The sequence below is a fragment of the Populus euphratica genome, unplaced genomic scaffold (genome assembly GCF_000495115.2).
Source record: "Populus euphratica unplaced genomic scaffold, PopEup_1.0 scaffold2.1, whole genome shotgun sequence".
In the NCBI taxonomy this organism is placed as follows: Eukaryota; Viridiplantae; Streptophyta; class Magnoliopsida; order Malpighiales; family Salicaceae; genus Populus; species Populus euphratica.
The window spans coordinates 1,165,818-1,183,513 of NW_011499846.1; the positions used below are offsets into that span (position 1 = coordinate 1,165,818).

The following is a 17,696-nucleotide window of genomic DNA, read 5'->3' on the forward strand; positions in this document are numbered from 1 at the left end:
TGGACGTAGCCAAATTGGGTGAACCACGTAAATTCTTGTGTGTCATTTCTCATTTTATCTTGTCCCTTACCTTTTGTCTTGTCGGGTTTGCATGCCAATATCCTAACAATTTGTGCCGATGACACTACCTATTCTGATGGCAAAGGAAATCCTGATTCAGGAGATGACTTCGAGCCTGCCCCTGATATTGACCACCTCAATCCAAGAGTTCAGAGAGAATTATCAGATTGGATGAATTGGTTAAAGTCTGAAATAGGATTTGATGGATGGCGATTCGACTTTGTCAAGGGTTATGCTCCCAGTATTACCAAAATTTACATGGAAAATACTTCACCAGATTTTGCTGTTGGTGAAAAATGGGACTCTCTTGCTGATGGTCAGGATGGAAAGCTTGACTATAACCAGGATGCGCACCGCGGCAGTATAAGAGATTGGATTCAAGCAGCTGGTGGTGCTGTCACAGCATTTGATTTCACATCTAAAGGGATACTGCAAGCTGCTGTGCAGGGAGAGTTATGGAGGTTGAAGGACTCAAATGGAAAGCCACCAGGATTGATAGGCCTCTTGCCACAAAATGCGGTGACTTTCATTGACAATCATGACACCGGGTCTACTCAATAGATTTGGCCATTTCCATCCGATAAAGTCATACAGGGGTATGCCTACATTCTTACCCATCCAGGGACGGGGTCCATCGTAACTTCAGCTCTATTTTTTTCTAATCTATATACTCTTTTCTCTTTTAGCTGTTTGATATACTAGGAAACTCTCGTATTATTGCTAACTACAGAAGCTTTCCGTGTTTTGCAGTTTTATGATCACTTCTTTGACTGGGGCCTAAAGGAAGAAATTGGGAAATTGGCAACAATCAGGAAAAATTACGGGATTGGCTCTACCAGCACTGTGAATATTTTAGCCTCTGATGCTGATCTTTATGTGGCAGCAATTAATGATAATATAATCATGAAAATTGGACCCAAAACCGATCTCGGAAACCTTATCCCCTTAAACTTCCAGGTTGCTACATCTGGAACAGACTTTATGTGGCAGCAATTAATGATAATATCATCATGAAAATTGGACCCAAAACTGATCTCGGAAACCTTATCCCCCTAAACTTCCAGGTTGCTACATCTGGAATATATTACTGTGTGTGGGTAAAAAAGTGAATTCCATAATACCCTATCTATACATGTATGAAACTGCTTTCAAGAATAATTCATGAAGTTCGTTGTGGACAGCAGAAAATTATTTTTTGCATGCTCTTAAAGTGTCACGACATTTCTTCTATTTTCACAGTTGTTCGAGGCAGGGGTAGTATATAGATGTGCGTGCAATGCTTCAGCATTAATGTTGGGTTTCATCCATCAAATCGCAGGCAGAAGAACAAGGACGAGCTTAGCTACAGTAGTTTGTACTAATTGACTGCTGATAGGTTTTTTTGCCCCAATCATTTGCATTGATCTTCTAAATCCTTTCACATCAATTTCCAGCAACCAAAGGCAAAAGGGTAATTCTGAAACAGGGTTTGCAAGTCCAAAATTATACATAAAAAGACCAAAAACTAGTGAAGAATTAAGGAAATATACATGCATGGTGTGGATGTTCTTCAGTAGACCCTCACAATGTCAAAGCCAGGCACTTGATGAAGGAAACCCAACTGTAGACCCTCACAATGTCAAAGCCAGGCAACCCATTGGCAACCTTCTCACAGTGCATATTGTAAACAACATCGCGCCGCTCAATATTCCCCAATAGTTCTTCATCTCCCTTCTTCTCCACTATATTTCGGCACGCCAAACCCTCCGAACTCCGAACTCTCTTCCCATCCCTTCATATCCCTCATTTTCTCCACTCAAACAGGCAACAGCCACCATCTTTCCGCCTATATTCACTATCTTGGTGACACTAGGAAATCTTAGTATCTCCCTTCCCTTCCATTTCACCTCTTTCAGCCCTCCTGTCTCCAAATCAAAACCCTGAAGCCCTTCCGAGACATATTCCTGTTTGGAATTTTGATTGAGAATAACTTCAATGTGAAGGATTGAAAAGTTGTCATGGTCACAGGATTCACGTAGAAGAAAGAAAATGAGACTGTCACCGTACAGCTGTTGTAAAAATTAATTTCGATAGATTTTTTCAAATAAATAAATAAATTATATTTATCTTTTCAAATTCTTGACTTTCTAATCGAGATTTAATTAGAATATTCATAATCCATTTAACATGCTATCTCGAAATTGTTTTGGTCTTTTCTAGATTTGAATGCGAAATGATAATTTAAAAAATAAGAATAAAAAGAAAAAATAAATCTCATTGTTCATTATAATATATATTAATAGTTGTTTTAGTTAAAAAATTAAAGCATTATCTTGGAATTTCATTTCAAAATTTAAGCTAGTTTAAATTATATGATGAAAGTAGAAATCACTAAACTATCAAAATATATCATGACTGGTTGGGATCTCTTATACATAATAAATATAATTATATGTTAAAATATAAATATGTGATAAGAAATATTACTTTTAATTTTAATTTTGATACTATAAAATTTCCTATAAAATTATAAAGATTCAAATTAATGATTTAATAAACTTCGCTATAATTTTATAAATTTTAAATTATAATATTATATATTATTTTTGAGTTTTTAAAGCATTTTTAGAGTTTTTATAAAGATTAACATATTTTCAGATTTTAATAATTTCTCCAATGTTAGTTTTTTCTTTAATTAGAAGTGGATAAAATTTACATACCATTATTAAATATATATTATATTATTATTATTTCACTAAAAATATATTTCTTATTTCTTAAAAAAATTATGTTTTTAAAAATAATACGGGTCTGCTATTTACAATGCTATCAACATAAAAACGTTGCCACCACGCTGGATACTATGGACCTAAACGATGTCGTAATACAAGGCTAGAGATCTCCGCAAAATCAGATGAAAGAAAACCTTCCGTACCAACGGCCAAATCTCGCGCCAAAAAAGTGCGATCCTAGGAAAAAGCATGAACTTGGTCCCTCATACATGGCTATCCTCTCCAAAGCCCAGTCTCTTTTTCTTTCACTCTTTACTCAAATCTCACATTGAAACACACAGCCCAAAATCAGCATTACTTCTGTTTCGTCACTTGTTACAATCCAATCTGAAACCAAATGATCTTACGTTTTCATTACTTCTTAAATCCTTCACTTCATTTCCACTAAATGAAAAACTAGAAGCCAATCAGATTCATACCCACTTGCTAAAATCTGGGTTTGACCAGTTTGTCTATATAAGCACTGCTCTTCTTGATTTTTACATGAAACTGGGATGTGTACATTCTGCACGCAACCTGTTTGGTCATATGCCTGAAAGAGATGTTGTTTCTTGGAATGCGTTGATTTGTGGGTGCTCGCGAAATGGGTACGATGTTGATGCTTTGGAGAGTTTTGTTCAAATGCTTCGAGAGGGTTTTTCTCCTCTTCAAACTACTTTGGTTGTTTTGGTTCCGTATTGTGGATGGCATGAGTTTGTGTTTCAAGGGAGATCTATTCATGGGTTTGGTATCAAGGCTGGTATTGATCTGGATTCTCAAGTGAAAAACGCACTTACGTATATGTATGCTAAATCCGGGGACTTGGAAGCGGCTGAGCTTTTGTTTGAAGAATTAGTGGACAAAAGTGTTGTTTCTTGGAATACCATGATTGGTGCTTATGCCGGAAATGGTTTCTTTAATGAGTCAATGCTTGTGTTTAAACGAATGGTAGAGGAAAAAGTGGAGGTCAACCCAGTTACTATTATGAGCCTTTTACCAGCAAATATTAGTCCTGAACTGATCCATTGTTATGCTATCAAAATTGGACTTATCAATAATGGCTCAGTACTTACTTCACTAGTTTGTTTATACGCAAAGTGTGGGAGTACTGAATTAGCAGAACTGCTTTACTGGTCTTTTCCACAGAAAAACTTGGTTTCATTAACTGCAATTATTTCGAGCTATGCTGGAAAAGGAAACATGGATTTGGTGGTGGAGTGTTTTTCTAGAATGCAGCTGTTGGATATGAAACTGGATTCAGTTGCTATGGTTAGCATCCTTCATGGAATCACAGACCCTTCTCATATGAGTATCGGAATTGCTTTCCATGGCTATGCATTAAAGAATGGTTTGGATACCCATAATTTGGTTTCTAACGGGCTAATAAGTATGTACTTCAAGTTCAATGACATAGAAGCTGCCTTCTCTTTGTTTTATGAAATGCCTGAAAAACCATTAATCAGTTGGAATTCGGTTATATCTGGCTGTGTGCAGGCTGGAAGGGCGAGTGATGCCATGAAGTTTTTCTGTCAAATGAAGATGTTTGGACCGAGTCCTGATACTATTACTGTTGCTAGTTTACTGACTGGTTGTTCCCAACTCGGATACTTACGGTTAGGGGAGAGACTTCACAACTACATTCTTAGAAACAACCTAGAAGTGGAAGACTTTGTTGGGACGTCTCTTATAGACATGTATACCAAGTGTGGAAGCATTCTGCTCGCAGAAAGGGTGTTCAAAAGCATCAGAGAACCGTGTGTAGCTACTTGGAACACTATGATTTCAGGCTATAGTTGGTATGGCCTGGAACATAATGCTCTAAATTGTTACTCTAAAATGCGAGAACAAGGGCTAGAGCCTGATAGAATAACCTTCTTGGGAGTTTTAGCTGCTTGTGTCCACGGTGGTCTTCTACATGAAGGGAAAAAGCACTTCCAGATCATGAAAGAAGAATTTGGTATGGTACCAAATTTGCAACACTGTGCTTGCATGGTTGGTCTCCTAGGCCGTGCAGGTTTATTCGAGGAAGCATTATTATTCATCAAGAACATGGAATCCGAGCCTGATTCTGCAGTTTGGGGTGCTTTGCTTAATGCTTGTTGCATCCATCAAGAGATCAAACTTGGAGAATGTTTGGCCAAGAAGTTATATTTATTGGATTACAAAAATTGTGGGCTCTATGTATTGATGTCAAATCTTTATGCAGCCACAAATAGGTGGAATGATGCTGCAAAGATGAGGGAAATAATGAAAGATATTGGTGGGGATGGCACTTCAGGACTCAGTCAAATTGAAGTAACTTCATCACGAGAAATGGATCCAGACTTGTACCAAGAATTCCGTCAATTCTAATTTCTGCAAAAATTCAGCTGGGTCTTTTTTTGTTTTTTTAAATTAATGTGGATGTTCGGGGCAGCTTGCATCCCCACGGCCCACTGAATACCCTATAAACCCAGTAGGCAAGTAAGACAGCACGGGACTCACAAGCATGCAACTCCAAGACTCGAATCTGTGACAGTGGAAGGAGCAAATACTCCTGCCATCGCTAGGCTGATCCAAGTCCTTATCACTTGGCCACCACTTAAATGGTTAGCTTGGTCTTTTTTGGTTTTATGGGTGGGTGTTAAGCGCAGCTGTCTGCTGTGGGCTGAGTAGAAGACCCATGACCCATAATTGGTCAGTACAGGATCCAGATCTAAAAAGACTTGAATATGTCCACGCAAATCTGACATGTGGCATCTACGAAATTTCAATTTATTTTATGTTTTTTAATTCGTTTGTGTCTGAAGACAACAATCATCCGCTAAAAAAAAACCAAACTTAAAAGAGTTCCAATTTCAAATTTTGAGCTTGGCGCTCTTCATTTTACCAATCCCTCTTTTTCAAAAAATTAAAAACCCTAAAACTCTCATTTCTCTCTGTTTCGGGGAAAAAAGAAGGAAAAAAATAGCAGCAAAAATGGGGGGTTCTCATAGCCGTGAAGATCTAGAGCTCTCAGACTCGGACGCGGAGTCCCAACAAGAAGAAGAAGAAGAAGATAACTACCAAGATGTCAGCGCGGAAACCCCAGAAAAATCATCCTCCGCCGGAAGAAACAGACCCAAAACGCCATCTTCTTTTGATGAAGTTGAATCCAAGCTTAAAGCCTTAAAACTGAAATACCCATCAACGACAACCCAAACCCAGCAAAGCCCTAACCCTAATTTTAAAAACGGTGTCAAACTTTACCTTCATATCGGTGGTAACACCCCAAAAGCCAAATGGGTTACTTCAGAGAAGTTGACTTCTTATTCTTTCATCAAGACCTCAAAAAATAATGGTCAAAATGAAGAGGAGGAGGAGGAGTCAGAATCTGAAGAAGTTGGTTGGTGGGTTTTGAAGGTTAGTACTAAAATTAGAGCGAAAGTCGCTGTTGAGATGCAATTAAAGACTTTTAAGGAACAGCGCCGCGTTGATTTTGTTGCTGAAGGTGTATGGGCTATGAAGTTTTTTAGCGACGAGGATTATAAGCTTTTTAATAGTAAGTATCAGGATTGTTTGTTTGAGAATACTTTTGGGTATGAGTCGAATGAAGCAAACAAGGTTAAAGTTTATGGGAAGGATTTTGTTGGGTGGGCGGACCCGGGAAAGGCAGATGATTCTATGTGGGAGGATGCAGAGGATGAGTTCTTGAAAAGCCCTGGATCTGCGACTCCTGTGAGTAGAAATCAGGATTTGAGAGAGGAATTTGAGGAGGCGGCCAATGGAGGGATACAGAGCTTGGCATTGGGTGCGTTGGATAATAGTTTCTTGGTGGGTGATTCAGGGATTCAGGTTGTTAAGAATTTTAGCCATGGGATTCATGGGAAAGGTGTTTATGTCAATTTTGGAAGTGGGAATCATAGTAGTGGTTCGAATTTGGTACATTCAACCCCTAAAAAGGCGCTTCTTATGCGGGCTGAGACTAATATGTTGCTTATGAGTCCGATGAACGAAGGGAAATTGCATTCTACTGGTTTGCATCAGCTTGATATTGAGACTGGGAAGATTATTACTGAGTGGAAGTTTGAAAAGGATGGAACTGATATTACCATGAGGGATATTGCAAATGATAGCAAGGGAGCACAATTGGATCCATCAGGATCGACATTTTTGGGGTTGGATGACAATAGGCTTTGCAGGTGGGATATGCGTGACCGGCATGGGATCGTTCAAAATCTTGCTTCAGCTAATACTCCTGTCCTGAATTGGACTCAAGGGCATCAGTTTTCAAGAGGGACTAACTTTCAGTGCTTTGCTAGCACTGGTGATGGATCAATTGTTGTTGGGTCTCTTGATGGAAAGATTCGATTGTATTCAACCAATTCTATGAGGCAGGCAAAAACAGCATTTCCTGGCCTGGGATCACCTATTACACATGTTGATGTTACCTTTGATGGGAAGTGGATATTGGGCACCACCGATACTTATTTGATCCTTATCTGCTCTCTTTTCACAGACAAGGATGGTAAGACAAAGACTGGTTTTAATGGTCGTATGGGTAATAGGATCGCAGCTCCAAGATTGTTGAAGCTGACTCCTTTGGATTCACATCTAGCTGGCGTTAATAACAAGTTCCAAAAGGCTCAGTTCTCTTGGGTAAGTAGACTTGTATCCCTTTTCACAGAGTTGTCAATGCTTGTGTTGCATCTTCCGTTTAATGCATATGGTATGTTTGCAGTCCTCCCATGGCCACTAGATGCATGAGTTATTGGTGATACATGTCATAACTGAATTTCTTTTTCTTTATTACCTTTTCATCAATGCCTTGACAGTTCAATATGTGAATCATTTGCTTTAAATTCCAAGCTTTGGTGGTTCCTTCAGGAAAACTCTTCTGGATAAGCATAATGAAAATGGTTGTTAATGGTGTTCACCTTATTTTGGTTGGGTCTCCATTTTACTAATTGTTTTCCTTCTTCACATAATATCTACTTGTCTATATGCAATGCTATGGATTTGTTGTGCTAGTGAAACAAATTAGATTTGGTAGAGACTTCAATGGAGTTGTTGCTTTGATGTTTATTTGCTTCTTCAGAGAGTTTTAAGGAGGAGGAAAATGGTTCTCTTAGCAGGTATTTCAGGTGGTTTTCTAATTGTTAGAGCCCTTGCTAGTCTCGAACACACGGTTTTCTACTAATGTTCTTTTTATCTACAACACGGAAAAACAGTCTTCCAGTAATTTGAGAGGACCATTTTACATTATAATTCATGTTGCAACTAAGAATGTCTTGCCAAGTATGTTTTCCAGTAGTTTATATTTTAGAATTATGAGGTGTCCAGGAGTGTGTGGCTTTACCTACTGTATGTAGATGAATTATTGTTCTATGCGATCTATTCTATGAAAAGGGTGTGTGAATGATGCTTGTAGGTTGAAGTGTCGCATACTTGCTTCACATGCCATGGAATTCTTGTGGATTAGCATATGTTATGGGATTTGTTGGTTTACTGCTAGGGATGTTTCTTCTTGTTGAATGAGCATTTGATTCAAGATGGTTATGTCCTGATTGTTTAGATAAGAAGGTCGTTTTTTTTTTAAGTATCTTCTCAATAGTTTTGAATCCTTTGAGCAATGCTCTGTGCCCAACTTCTGTATTTCCCATTTAACGATATAAAAATTCACCCAGTTTTGACTGCCTGGTGAACTTCACCAAAAACAGAAGTTAGAAATTTATATATTCCTAGAACTCAACGCTGAAGCCTTAGTTGGAAGCTAAGTATTAAGGAGTAGAAAGATAGCTGTTCATCGATCAAGTTTCATTGAGACCTCCACCATTGAAAGACCATGGTCATATTTCAGCAACCAAAACGATAATGCATGGCACTGGATTGCGTCTGAAGTTGTGGATTTATGTGTAAAGTGGTGTGTAGTGTGCCTTTGTTGCATTACTGTGTTAATCTGAAACTTGTTCAGTTGAACCTTATACGTCTGAAATTGCATAATGAGCATTCACAACAGGTCTTAATTGCACAACAATTTACTTTAGTAACTATCCATTTTAGTTTTTGTTGATATACATTCTTGCACTTAAGTCAAACGAAATAGCTGTTCTGGGATTCTCTTGCAAACTTGGTTCCTTTTCTCCTGCTGTACCTGCATATCTTGCCGTGACTGCCTTTGCAGATGAAAAGTTCAACATTACTCGAGTTTAAAAATTTTGCAGGTCACAGAGAATGGGAAGCAGGAGCGCCATTTGGTTGCAACAGCTGGCAAGTTTAGTGCGATATGGAACTTCCAGCAGGTAAAGAACGGTTCCCATGAGTGCTATCGTAATCAAGAGGGCTTGAAGAGCTGCTACTGCTACAAGATAGTCCTTAAGGATGACTCCATTGTTGATAGCCGTTTCATGCATGACAAGTTTGCAGTCAGTGATTCTCCTGAGGCTCCACTGGTGATTGCAACCCCTATGAAAGTCAGCTCCTTCAGCATATCGAGCAGGCGCTGATGGCTGAATTATTTCTCTTTAGTTGATCACTTTCTCAGTGTCGCAAATGCTTTTCTAAAACTTCTGTATTGTATTTTTCATTGCTGCTTAAGTAGTTATGTTTGGATTATCCCCGCATCTTATTATTGTTTTTCCTCGTTGAATCCGAAGCTCCTGTCTTCAGCAGGATGAAGCACTGTCATTGTGATTTCTTGTCCTTTTCTGCTTTTCTACTCGCTGTTGAGAAGTTAGGCTCCCTGGCTGTTTGATTGGCCATCACAAATTTAGTGTGAGTTTGCGGGGCCATGTTATCGTCCTTTCTTTTTATGGATGAGTTCTTATTTTGGATGGTAGTTATATACGTGGCTCTGGTGGATGCCTTTAGTTACGTCTAGCTGAGAGAGAGGGTAAGAAAAAATGGCAGTCGCAATAATGGGTAGACCTTTCGTTATTCAGCCATGCTTGTCTTCCTCCGTATCCTCCTTGTCTAGGAACATAAATAAGTCATCATTTGGCGCAGCAGAAACCTTTTTGCCTGCCAAACCAAGCAGCACTCGTTCCACACCAGTTGTGGTTCATGCCCAACAGCGACCGACATGGCTTCCTGGGCTTGACCCTCCACCTTATCTTGATGGAACGTGAGCCACTGTGCTCTATGTACCTCGACATTGAACTTATAAAATTATGTTTTTGTTTTGCTTAATCTCGTCCTCTTTCTCTAATTTAGTTTGGCTGGAGATTTTGGGTTCGACCCTCTTGGCCTCGGAGAGGACCCACAGAGCCTGAAGTGGTATGTGCAGGCAGAGTTGGTCCATGCTCGCTTTGCCATGGCTGGAGTTGCTGGAATTCTTTTCACAGATGTGAGTTCCACAATACCGTCGTCTTATTTGTCTTGTTGGTGGCATTTAAATTTCTTCTTATTTTCTAGTCTCTCCCTTCCCAAAACTACTGCTGAAAGTAGAAAACACTTGCTAGACAGGGCAAAGAAACCAACACAAGAGTGTGGAAAGCAAGATGTGATCTTGTCAATTTATATATTTGAACTGAATACAGATCTTTCTATTGCAAGGTAGTATTTGGTTGTTGTCTCATGATAGAAGAGACAGAGACGGTGGGAACAGATGTGACATATCTCCATCTATTTTTATTTTGAAAATATAGAAATTTACTACATAACTGTCTGTGCAAACCGATCAATGTCAACTAGTTTTATATGTACATTCCTGCTACTGACCATTTAGTACCGTTGTTGCAGCTACTACGAGTGACAGGGATCAGAAAATTGCCAGTTTGGTATGAAGCAGGTGCTGTGAAATTCGAATTTGCAAGCACAAGGACGCTGATTGTGGTCCAGCTGCTCCTGATGGGGTAAAAAGGTTTTTAATCGTTAATTAATGCTTAATATGAGTCTTATAGTGTAATGCGTTGTGCACAAGCAGCATTAGAACGTTCGTTCTGTAAACAATTTACAGAACCCCCGTTCCTCATTTTTGGATGCAGATTTGTGGAGACAAAAAGGTACATGGATTTCGTTAGTCCTGGATCTCAAGCTACGGAAGGATCTTTCTTTGGACTGGAATCTGCACTAGAAGGCTTGGAACCTGGGTAATTCTTTGACTTGAAAGAAACAAGAAAAGGCTATGAACCCCATTAGTTTATATTCCTTATATTTTGATCCATTTTTACAATTAGAAAGAAGCTAAAAGGTAACGGTGTGTCCCTTTAGCTAAAATGATATTTTTAAGTGTATTTGCAGGCCACAACGTTGAAAGTTATAGGCTAAAGACGCATCGTTAGCTTCCTTTTCTTTTTAAGTTCTTGGTCTGCATATCCACCCCATGAACATGAGCTTGGCGCACGACCTAAACCAACTTTTTTTGTTTTTTTTGTTTTTTTTTATTTATTCATGCATATATAAAAAAAACATATTGTTTTTGATAATCTCAAGTATTTTTAGTTTTTTTAAATTTATTTTTAAAAAATAATCATTATTGTAAAAGATAGTAGCATGAAATAGTCTGAACGAGGCATGTGTCCTGTAGTACTTCAATTGCGTTGCACTTTATTATTAAAATTATTTGGTTTGCAAAATACAGCTATCCTGGAGGTCCTCTGTTAAACCCTCTAGGTCTGGCTAGAGATATCGAGAGCGCCCATGTGTGGAAGCTTAAAGAGATTAAAAATGGTTTGTTTTGCCGATTTCTTCTTCTTCTTTCTGATTGCTTCAAAGGCTTTGCAGCTCATTCAAACTAAGCATGGATTTCCTCTGCAGGACGGCTTGCGATGGTAGCCATGGTGGGCATTTTTGTGCAAGCTGCAGTGACTCATGCAGGTCCAATAGATAACCTTATAGAGCACCTCTCTAACCCATGGCACAGAACCATCATTCAAACCCTTGCTAACTCTGGTTCCTAGTTCGACATAGAAGCTGACCACTGCAATTTAAATTTAATTACAACGTCATTGGTTTCTTTGTTTCAATCCTTCTTTTAATGGACTTCTTAAGGCAACTGAAGACTTATGCTTATTAAGGATTGGTTGGTCAACGTGGATCCAATATCTGTTTATGTTTTTATTGGTCACAAAGCAATTGGAAATATTTTTTGTGTTCTATGTTTCTCAAGGTTTAGATGCGCAAGAACTCGAATATATATGTACCGAGAGGTGAACCTCCCTTGGATAGACAAACAACCCCATGTACAAAGTCGGTCATGCGGACAAAAATACATTTATGATGTTCTGTTTTCTCTCTCTTTTTTTTAAAAAAAATTCTTTAGATGCACAGGGTTGTTCCCAAGGGCGGCCCTACAGCAAGCTTTGAGGGAGCTCCTTTTCTCGGTGTCGAGCTGTGGAGTCATTATTTTTTAAGAGAGAGCCTTGCTTTGTTCAACTTGTCAAGTAGACATGGATTGATGCTGAAACTGAAGTCCAGCAAAACGCACCATGCAATTTGGTTCTAAGCTATCACACGGTTCCTATTTTTACCTACCGAACAAAAAAAATCGGAAAGAACTCCATTTGTTCAGAACCATCATAAGGTTCCAGCATCGAATAATCTCAGCATCCACAGAAATCAAAGCATATGATACAGGAGAAAAGTCCACTCTTGTTTCTCACAAACATACAAATTGACCAACTTCTTTGATTAAACCAAGCTCACACCTTTAAAATGATTCGATGTTCTAATGTCCAAAGCCTATACATCACAGAACCACCTGGTTAAATGTCCATCTGAAACAAAGAGAACTGTATTCTGAAATTGTTTCCTCCTCCAAGGCCAACCAGCCATGCAACTATGCCTTTGAGTGAGACAACAATATAAAACAATGAACTCCCCCATTTACATAAGTAAGAACTCCCATCTTGTCGTATCCGGGTTTGTGGTCAATGTGAGAGAAAAAATGCCCAGTATAGACAGGTAAAATCATAGCAGGAAGAAAAACACATCTGTTTTCAGCAAGAAATTACCCTGTCTTCGATGCCTGCGACTTCTTCCTTGCTAAAAACAGTAACAATCGTGGGAACAATGATTTCTTCTTCTTCCTTGTAAACTTTACTTCTGGAGAGGAATCGGTTTCGGTGTTATTTCCAGGTACATGAGATTTTGGACTTGAAGCATAACCCACAGCAGCATCTGGTACATGGTCGAAGTTCTTTGATTCTTTCCTGTCCTCAAAGCTTGCCCCTGGGGTTTTAATGGGGTTTGCGGCTCTCTGACCACATTCACTAGCCCTTCGCTGTTGCTCATGTTCAGCTCTCCACTTTCTCAACTCCTGTTCTACACCCAACTTCCCTTCCTTAGCCTGCTCAGCCTTATCCATTGCAATTTTCAGAGCTTCCTTTCTTGCACTCAACTCTTGATTCACTTGTTCCAACTTCTCTGCAGTTCTTGACTCGGATTCCTTGGCGACCTCAATTTGAGAAAGAGCAGCTGCTACCCTCAGGTTGGCCTGCTCCTCTGCTTCATGGGCAAGCTTGCTGAGCTCATAGTACTCTTCTAAAGAAAGTGTTACACTGGTAGGTGTATCCACATCACTGGTGCTGTGAGCAGATTCACTTTCTTGCAAAGCTTTAATGGCTGCTATTGCCAATTTTTCAGAGGCCTTGGAAGCTTCTATCTCCTTTTGAGCTGCAAGTAATCTACTCTCCATTGTACTTGCGCCAGCCTTTGCTTGTTCTGTTTCTTCCTTCGCCTTGCGCAGCTCTTCACGAGCCATTTGAGCAAGTGACTTGGCCTCATCAGCTGCTTCCGCTGCCTGCTGCAGTTTCTTGGGAATCTCGATCATTTTTTCCCTGGCTTCTTTCTCTTTCATCTGAACCCGGGCTGTTTCTGACCTAGTTTTGTCCAGCTCAGCCTGAAGAGAAGCAACTGTCACTGAGGCCATTCCTTCTCTCTGCTTAATGGTGGAAAGAGCCAGTTTTTCTTTTTCAAGCTCTGTTTGTAACGATAAGGCAGCCACCTTCAAGCAATTTACTTCAGCAGTTGCTTTCTCAATGTTGAGTTTTACTTCTTCCAGTTCCTTCTTTGCTGAAGCAACTGTTGCTTGTATGTTGGTGTGAGTTTTTTTCTCAGGTTCCTCTTGCTCAGCTCTTGGTTCTCCTTCAGTTTCATCCTTTATTTTAGATTCCATATACGCTGCTAACTCAGTTTTCAAATCAACTAACAAAGCTGAAGCAGTGTCTAGTTTTGATTTGAGATCTTTTGCTGAAAGAATTTGTTGGTTAAGTCTCTGGAGCTCCTCTTCTGCTTGCTTCAGTTCCTTCTCCCAGTGAAGAGAATCTTGCTCCTTGGCCATGATTGCTCCTATTCTTTGCTCCTCTGCCTCCAGATGAGCAGCATGAGCAGACTCTAAGGATTCCTTTGTAGCAATCAGCTCAATAGTGAGTTCCTCTACAGTCTTCTCAACTTCCTTGGATGCAGAAACAGCCACTTCAGCTTTTTTCACAGCTTCATCTTTCTCACCAACCAAAGAAGTATATTCCTTGCGCAGTGCTTCCAACTCATCATTAACAGCCTTTAGTTCTGATACCGCAGCTGAATGCCTGGCTTTAGCAACCTCAAGTTGTGCCTTGGCTGCAACACTAGCTTCATCAGCAATCCCCTTTTCCATTTCTTCCACCCTGAGCTTGGCAAGCTCAGAATCTTGTTTTGCCTGATGCTCTTCAGTCTGTGCCCTCTCCAGATTGAGCTTTAGCTCTTCAATTAGTCTCTTAGTGTTGTCCAACTCCTCAAGAACTTGTGTTTTTTCCTCTTCTGCAGCCTCTGACCGTTTCTTGTACTCAGGCATCTCCACCTGCACTGTCTCTAATTCTTGGTCTACAAGCTTGCGTCTCTACAGAGTTAGAGAAAACACCAACAAGTTTGTAATTTTGGAGATGGAAAAAAAATGTCTGCTGTTGGAGCACAGCAATCAAATAGATGCAATGATTGGAAGCAAATCAGGAAGAACTCAAATTGCCAGTCCAGCACTCATTCAAAGAAGAGAAGCTTCCAATTTTTAAACATAGAAAAGGTGCACAATCAGATAAGATTTCCTTTAGAAAAGAATTGCATAAACATTTTCCTTTCTTTCATTTCCAAAAAATGTCAAATGTCAAACTATTTTGAAAATAAAAGGGAGCGACAAAGCAGTTTGCAGTAACAGCTCTAAGATCATTTCTCGAAGGAAGAGATAAATCTTAACTCAGGTGATGATGCAAGTGTTATTTCTTTTGAAAGAAAACATTTTGAGTTTTCCTTGTAAAGCATCACCAAAAGTAGCATGTGCGATCAAACATGAGAATCTGCTGATTATCTTAGTTGCCAACCGGCATTGTTGAATATCTAAACCCAAATGCCATGCTCTCGTATATTGCTGCATCATGGTGATAAGAAGAGGCTTGCTATGTCTCACTAAAGCCTTAATCACAGACTCAATGGTACATTCCTCTTAAGCCTCTTCAAATGACAATCTCTTACGAAAAATAAATAACCATCAAATATGCATCCATTCCTTTCCTAACCAATGGTGCAATCAGAATTTCCATAGGCAACAAAACACACCAATTCAACAACAAATTCTTGTTTCTAATATGCCATTTTCAATTTAAATTTCTGTTAAGACACGGGCACAAAAAATTTCTATGCTGCAAAATCCATAAAAAGATAACAAAGCAAAAGATATTGCTTCCCTTCTCATTATCAAAAGTATTGACTGGTGCTTGATGAAAAGTTATTACTGTTACGAATATAATCAGGATGTGTGACATCAATGAGAATGGCAGATTGAGTGTACCTCTACAGTCTGGATTCTATGGGCTTTCCAATCAACAATTCCTCCAAACTTAGAAACAGCTTCTTTAACAGATTCAAAAGGAGCTGCCGTATCAATTAGACCTCTGTTTATATCAGCCTGTTTAACAAGTCGAGGGGAAAGTCGAGGAGAATCGCTAGATTTTGGTGTCCTGAAAGCAGGACTGGCAACCTTGGCAGGAGGAGAAGCAGGCTTATCCTGCTGCACTCTAACCTTTACATGGGGCAAAGCAGGTTCATCAGGTTGTGCTCTTTCAATAGGATCCTGAGGTTGCTCTACATCAGAGGAATTAGGTACGGGCTCAGATTTTCCTTGAGATTTCTGTCCATCAGAGGAATCCTGCATGGCTTCGGTTTTCTCTTGACGTTGCAGACCATTCGAGGAAACTTCAATGCCTGTTGTTTTCTCTAGAGATTCCTCATCTTCATTCAAAACATTTTGTGTTGCTTCAGATTTGGAACCATCCTTCAACGCACCTTGATCGTTCGCCTCTATTTTATCAACCGATGAAGTTGAAACTGAATCCTCTGATGCAGGAACTTGATCAATTTCTCCATTTCCATTTCTAGAAGGGCTTAATGAAGCTTCACCAGGAGAAGTGCCATTGTCCTGGGATGACTGTGGAGGAGATGTAACTGCAGCAATTTTCACATCCTCCATTAGCAATCAGCGCCACAATGGTCTCTAAAACTGGAAAAAAAAATAGAAAAACATCATCACCCAAAATTTCCAACTAGTTTAACCGCAAAAATTCGCAATATCTATATCATCAAACATTGCAATCCAAGCAAATATAGAATTAAAAGAAAAGGCTTTATAAAAAATATTTTTAAAAAAATCATATTTTTTCTTCGTAGCACACATATATAGGCAATTTAGATCCGTAATTCTGAGAATTTGCTGACAATTGTTATAGAAAAAAGAAAGAAAGAAAAAAGCAGAGATAGAAAATTGATTAATACAAAATGGTTACAGTAACCGTAAATCTAACTAACCCATTGATTAAGATTCTGCTATATCATTAACAGCTCAGTTTGACTCGAGAAATTTAATGTCAAAACCATCAAACTAAGCTTCATTAAATGAACAAATTCCAAAAACCCAACAACGAAAATTAAAAAAAAAAACCTTGCTCGAAGAAGTCAACGTAGGAAAAGAAACAACATCAAGAGATTCAAGACAAGAAATTGAGATAGCAATCGAATGATCAAAACTGGAGTTATAAATTTAAAAGCCGGGCTGATTTGGATTAAAGGTCTGACTGTTCGATGGAAAGCCGCGAAGACGAAGAAGAACGAGAGAGACAGGAAACAGAAGGAAGAGGAAGAAGACGTTACCTGGTAATAACTCTGTGGGGGTCGAGTAATAATTGAACGGTATTTTAATTTCACGTTAAGCGGAAATAGAAATGGGACTAAAAATATAGAGAAAAGATTAAAAAAAAAAAACCCGGAGAGGTAACACGTGCGTGTCCTATCTTTCTCTCCCTCCATATTAGATCATACATGTGACCCGGCGGCCCGGGATTGACCCGGAAAAGAACAGGCATCATTGAATGGTTAGATTAATGAGTTCATCTAGATTAATTATTTTTTAATAAATAAAATGCCAATCCTTTTTTTTTTATCTGACTGAGTCGATCTGATTATAAATTTTATTGAGTTAATATATTTTTTTATTTAACTTAAACTTGTTTTAGATTAAAATTTAAATCGTAAGCTTTGCTAATCAAGCTATTAAACCGATTTGGGTTGCAATTATAAATTATAGATTTTATTTTTTATTTTTTTTCCTCTTGTGATGCAACGGAATTGTTTATTTATGTGTTGTGTGGCAGCACAACTCAGTTGGATTTTTTGGTACAGCTCCTGTCCACGTTTATCCATTCCTCTTTATTTGTGGCTTGATTTTGTATTCCGTTATTAATTTCTGGTATCCGACGTGGAAAAGAATACTGTTAATATAGCAATAATAGTGTGCATTATTTTTATTTTAAATAAATAACCATCATTATTTTACTTTAACTAGCGTGAATTGATGGGATAAATTGTCGAGTACTTTGGCAAAAGAAGAAGCATATTCCAGTTTAAAGGCGCGACAGTGATAATAAATTAATAATAATAAATAAAGTAATAGCCAATGAAGCACGT

At 38.8% G+C, this 17,696-nt stretch overlaps 4 protein-coding genes across 5 annotated transcripts in view; 3 read left to right on the forward strand and 1 right to left on the reverse strand.

The window, feature by feature from the left end:
* The window catches only part of LOC105137978 (Tetratricopeptide repeat (TPR)-like superfamily protein), a 10,309-nt gene extending 4,727 nt beyond the window's left edge, over positions 1–5,582 (forward strand). Inside the window, exons 5-9 of the mRNA XM_011043946.1 lie at positions 667–696; positions 811–1,043; positions 1,494–1,722; positions 2,961–5,193; positions 5,419–5,582. Coding sequence (XP_011042248.1) covers positions 667–696; positions 811–1,043; positions 1,494–1,722; positions 2,961–5,162 — 2,694 coding nt within the window. The 3' untranslated portion in view covers positions 5,163–5,193; positions 5,419–5,582. The remainder of the gene's footprint in view (positions 1–666; positions 697–810; positions 1,044–1,493; positions 1,723–2,960; positions 5,194–5,418) is intronic.
* Positions 5,583–5,646: 64 nt separating this feature from the next.
* Positions 5,647–9,383, forward strand: LOC105129542 (protein CYPRO4). The gene is made up of 2 exons (XM_011031657.1): positions 5,647–7,427; positions 8,993–9,383. The coding sequence occupies exons 1-2, from the start codon at positions 5,769–5,771 to the stop codon at positions 9,272–9,274; spliced, it is 1,941 nt and encodes a 646-aa protein (XP_011029959.1). The 5' UTR covers positions 5,647–5,768; the 3' UTR covers positions 9,275–9,383.
* Positions 9,384–9,615: 232 nt separating this feature from the next.
* On the forward strand, positions 9,616–11,993 carry LHCA5 (photosystem I light harvesting complex protein 5). The gene is made up of 6 exons (XM_011031648.1): positions 9,616–9,891; positions 9,981–10,113; positions 10,509–10,621; positions 10,754–10,858; positions 11,350–11,438; positions 11,526–11,993. Exons 1-6 carry the CDS (start codon positions 9,671–9,673, stop codon positions 11,666–11,668), a joined length of 804 nt encoding a protein of 267 aa, XP_011029950.1. The 5' UTR covers positions 9,616–9,670; the 3' UTR covers positions 11,669–11,993.
* Positions 11,994–12,255: 262 nt separating this feature from the next.
* On the reverse strand, positions 12,256–17,004 carry LOC105129598 (protein WEAK CHLOROPLAST MOVEMENT UNDER BLUE LIGHT 1). Of its 2 annotated transcripts, none has more exons than XM_011031727.1 (3): positions 16,884–17,004; positions 15,529–16,236; positions 12,256–14,586 (listed from the first exon to the last, which is right to left on the reverse strand). In XM_011031727.1, the coding sequence occupies exons 2-3, from the start codon at positions 16,204–16,206 to the stop codon at positions 12,718–12,720; spliced, it is 2,547 nt and encodes an 848-aa protein (XP_011030029.1). In that variant the 5' UTR covers positions 16,207–16,236; positions 16,884–17,004; the 3' UTR covers positions 12,256–12,717. The 2 variants fall into 2 exon arrangements, with proteins under 2 accessions (XP_011030029.1, XP_011030025.1); XM_011031723.1 differs by lacking the exon at positions 16,884–17,004 and adding an exon at positions 16,680–16,877.
* Positions 17,005–17,696: the final 692 nt, after the last annotated feature.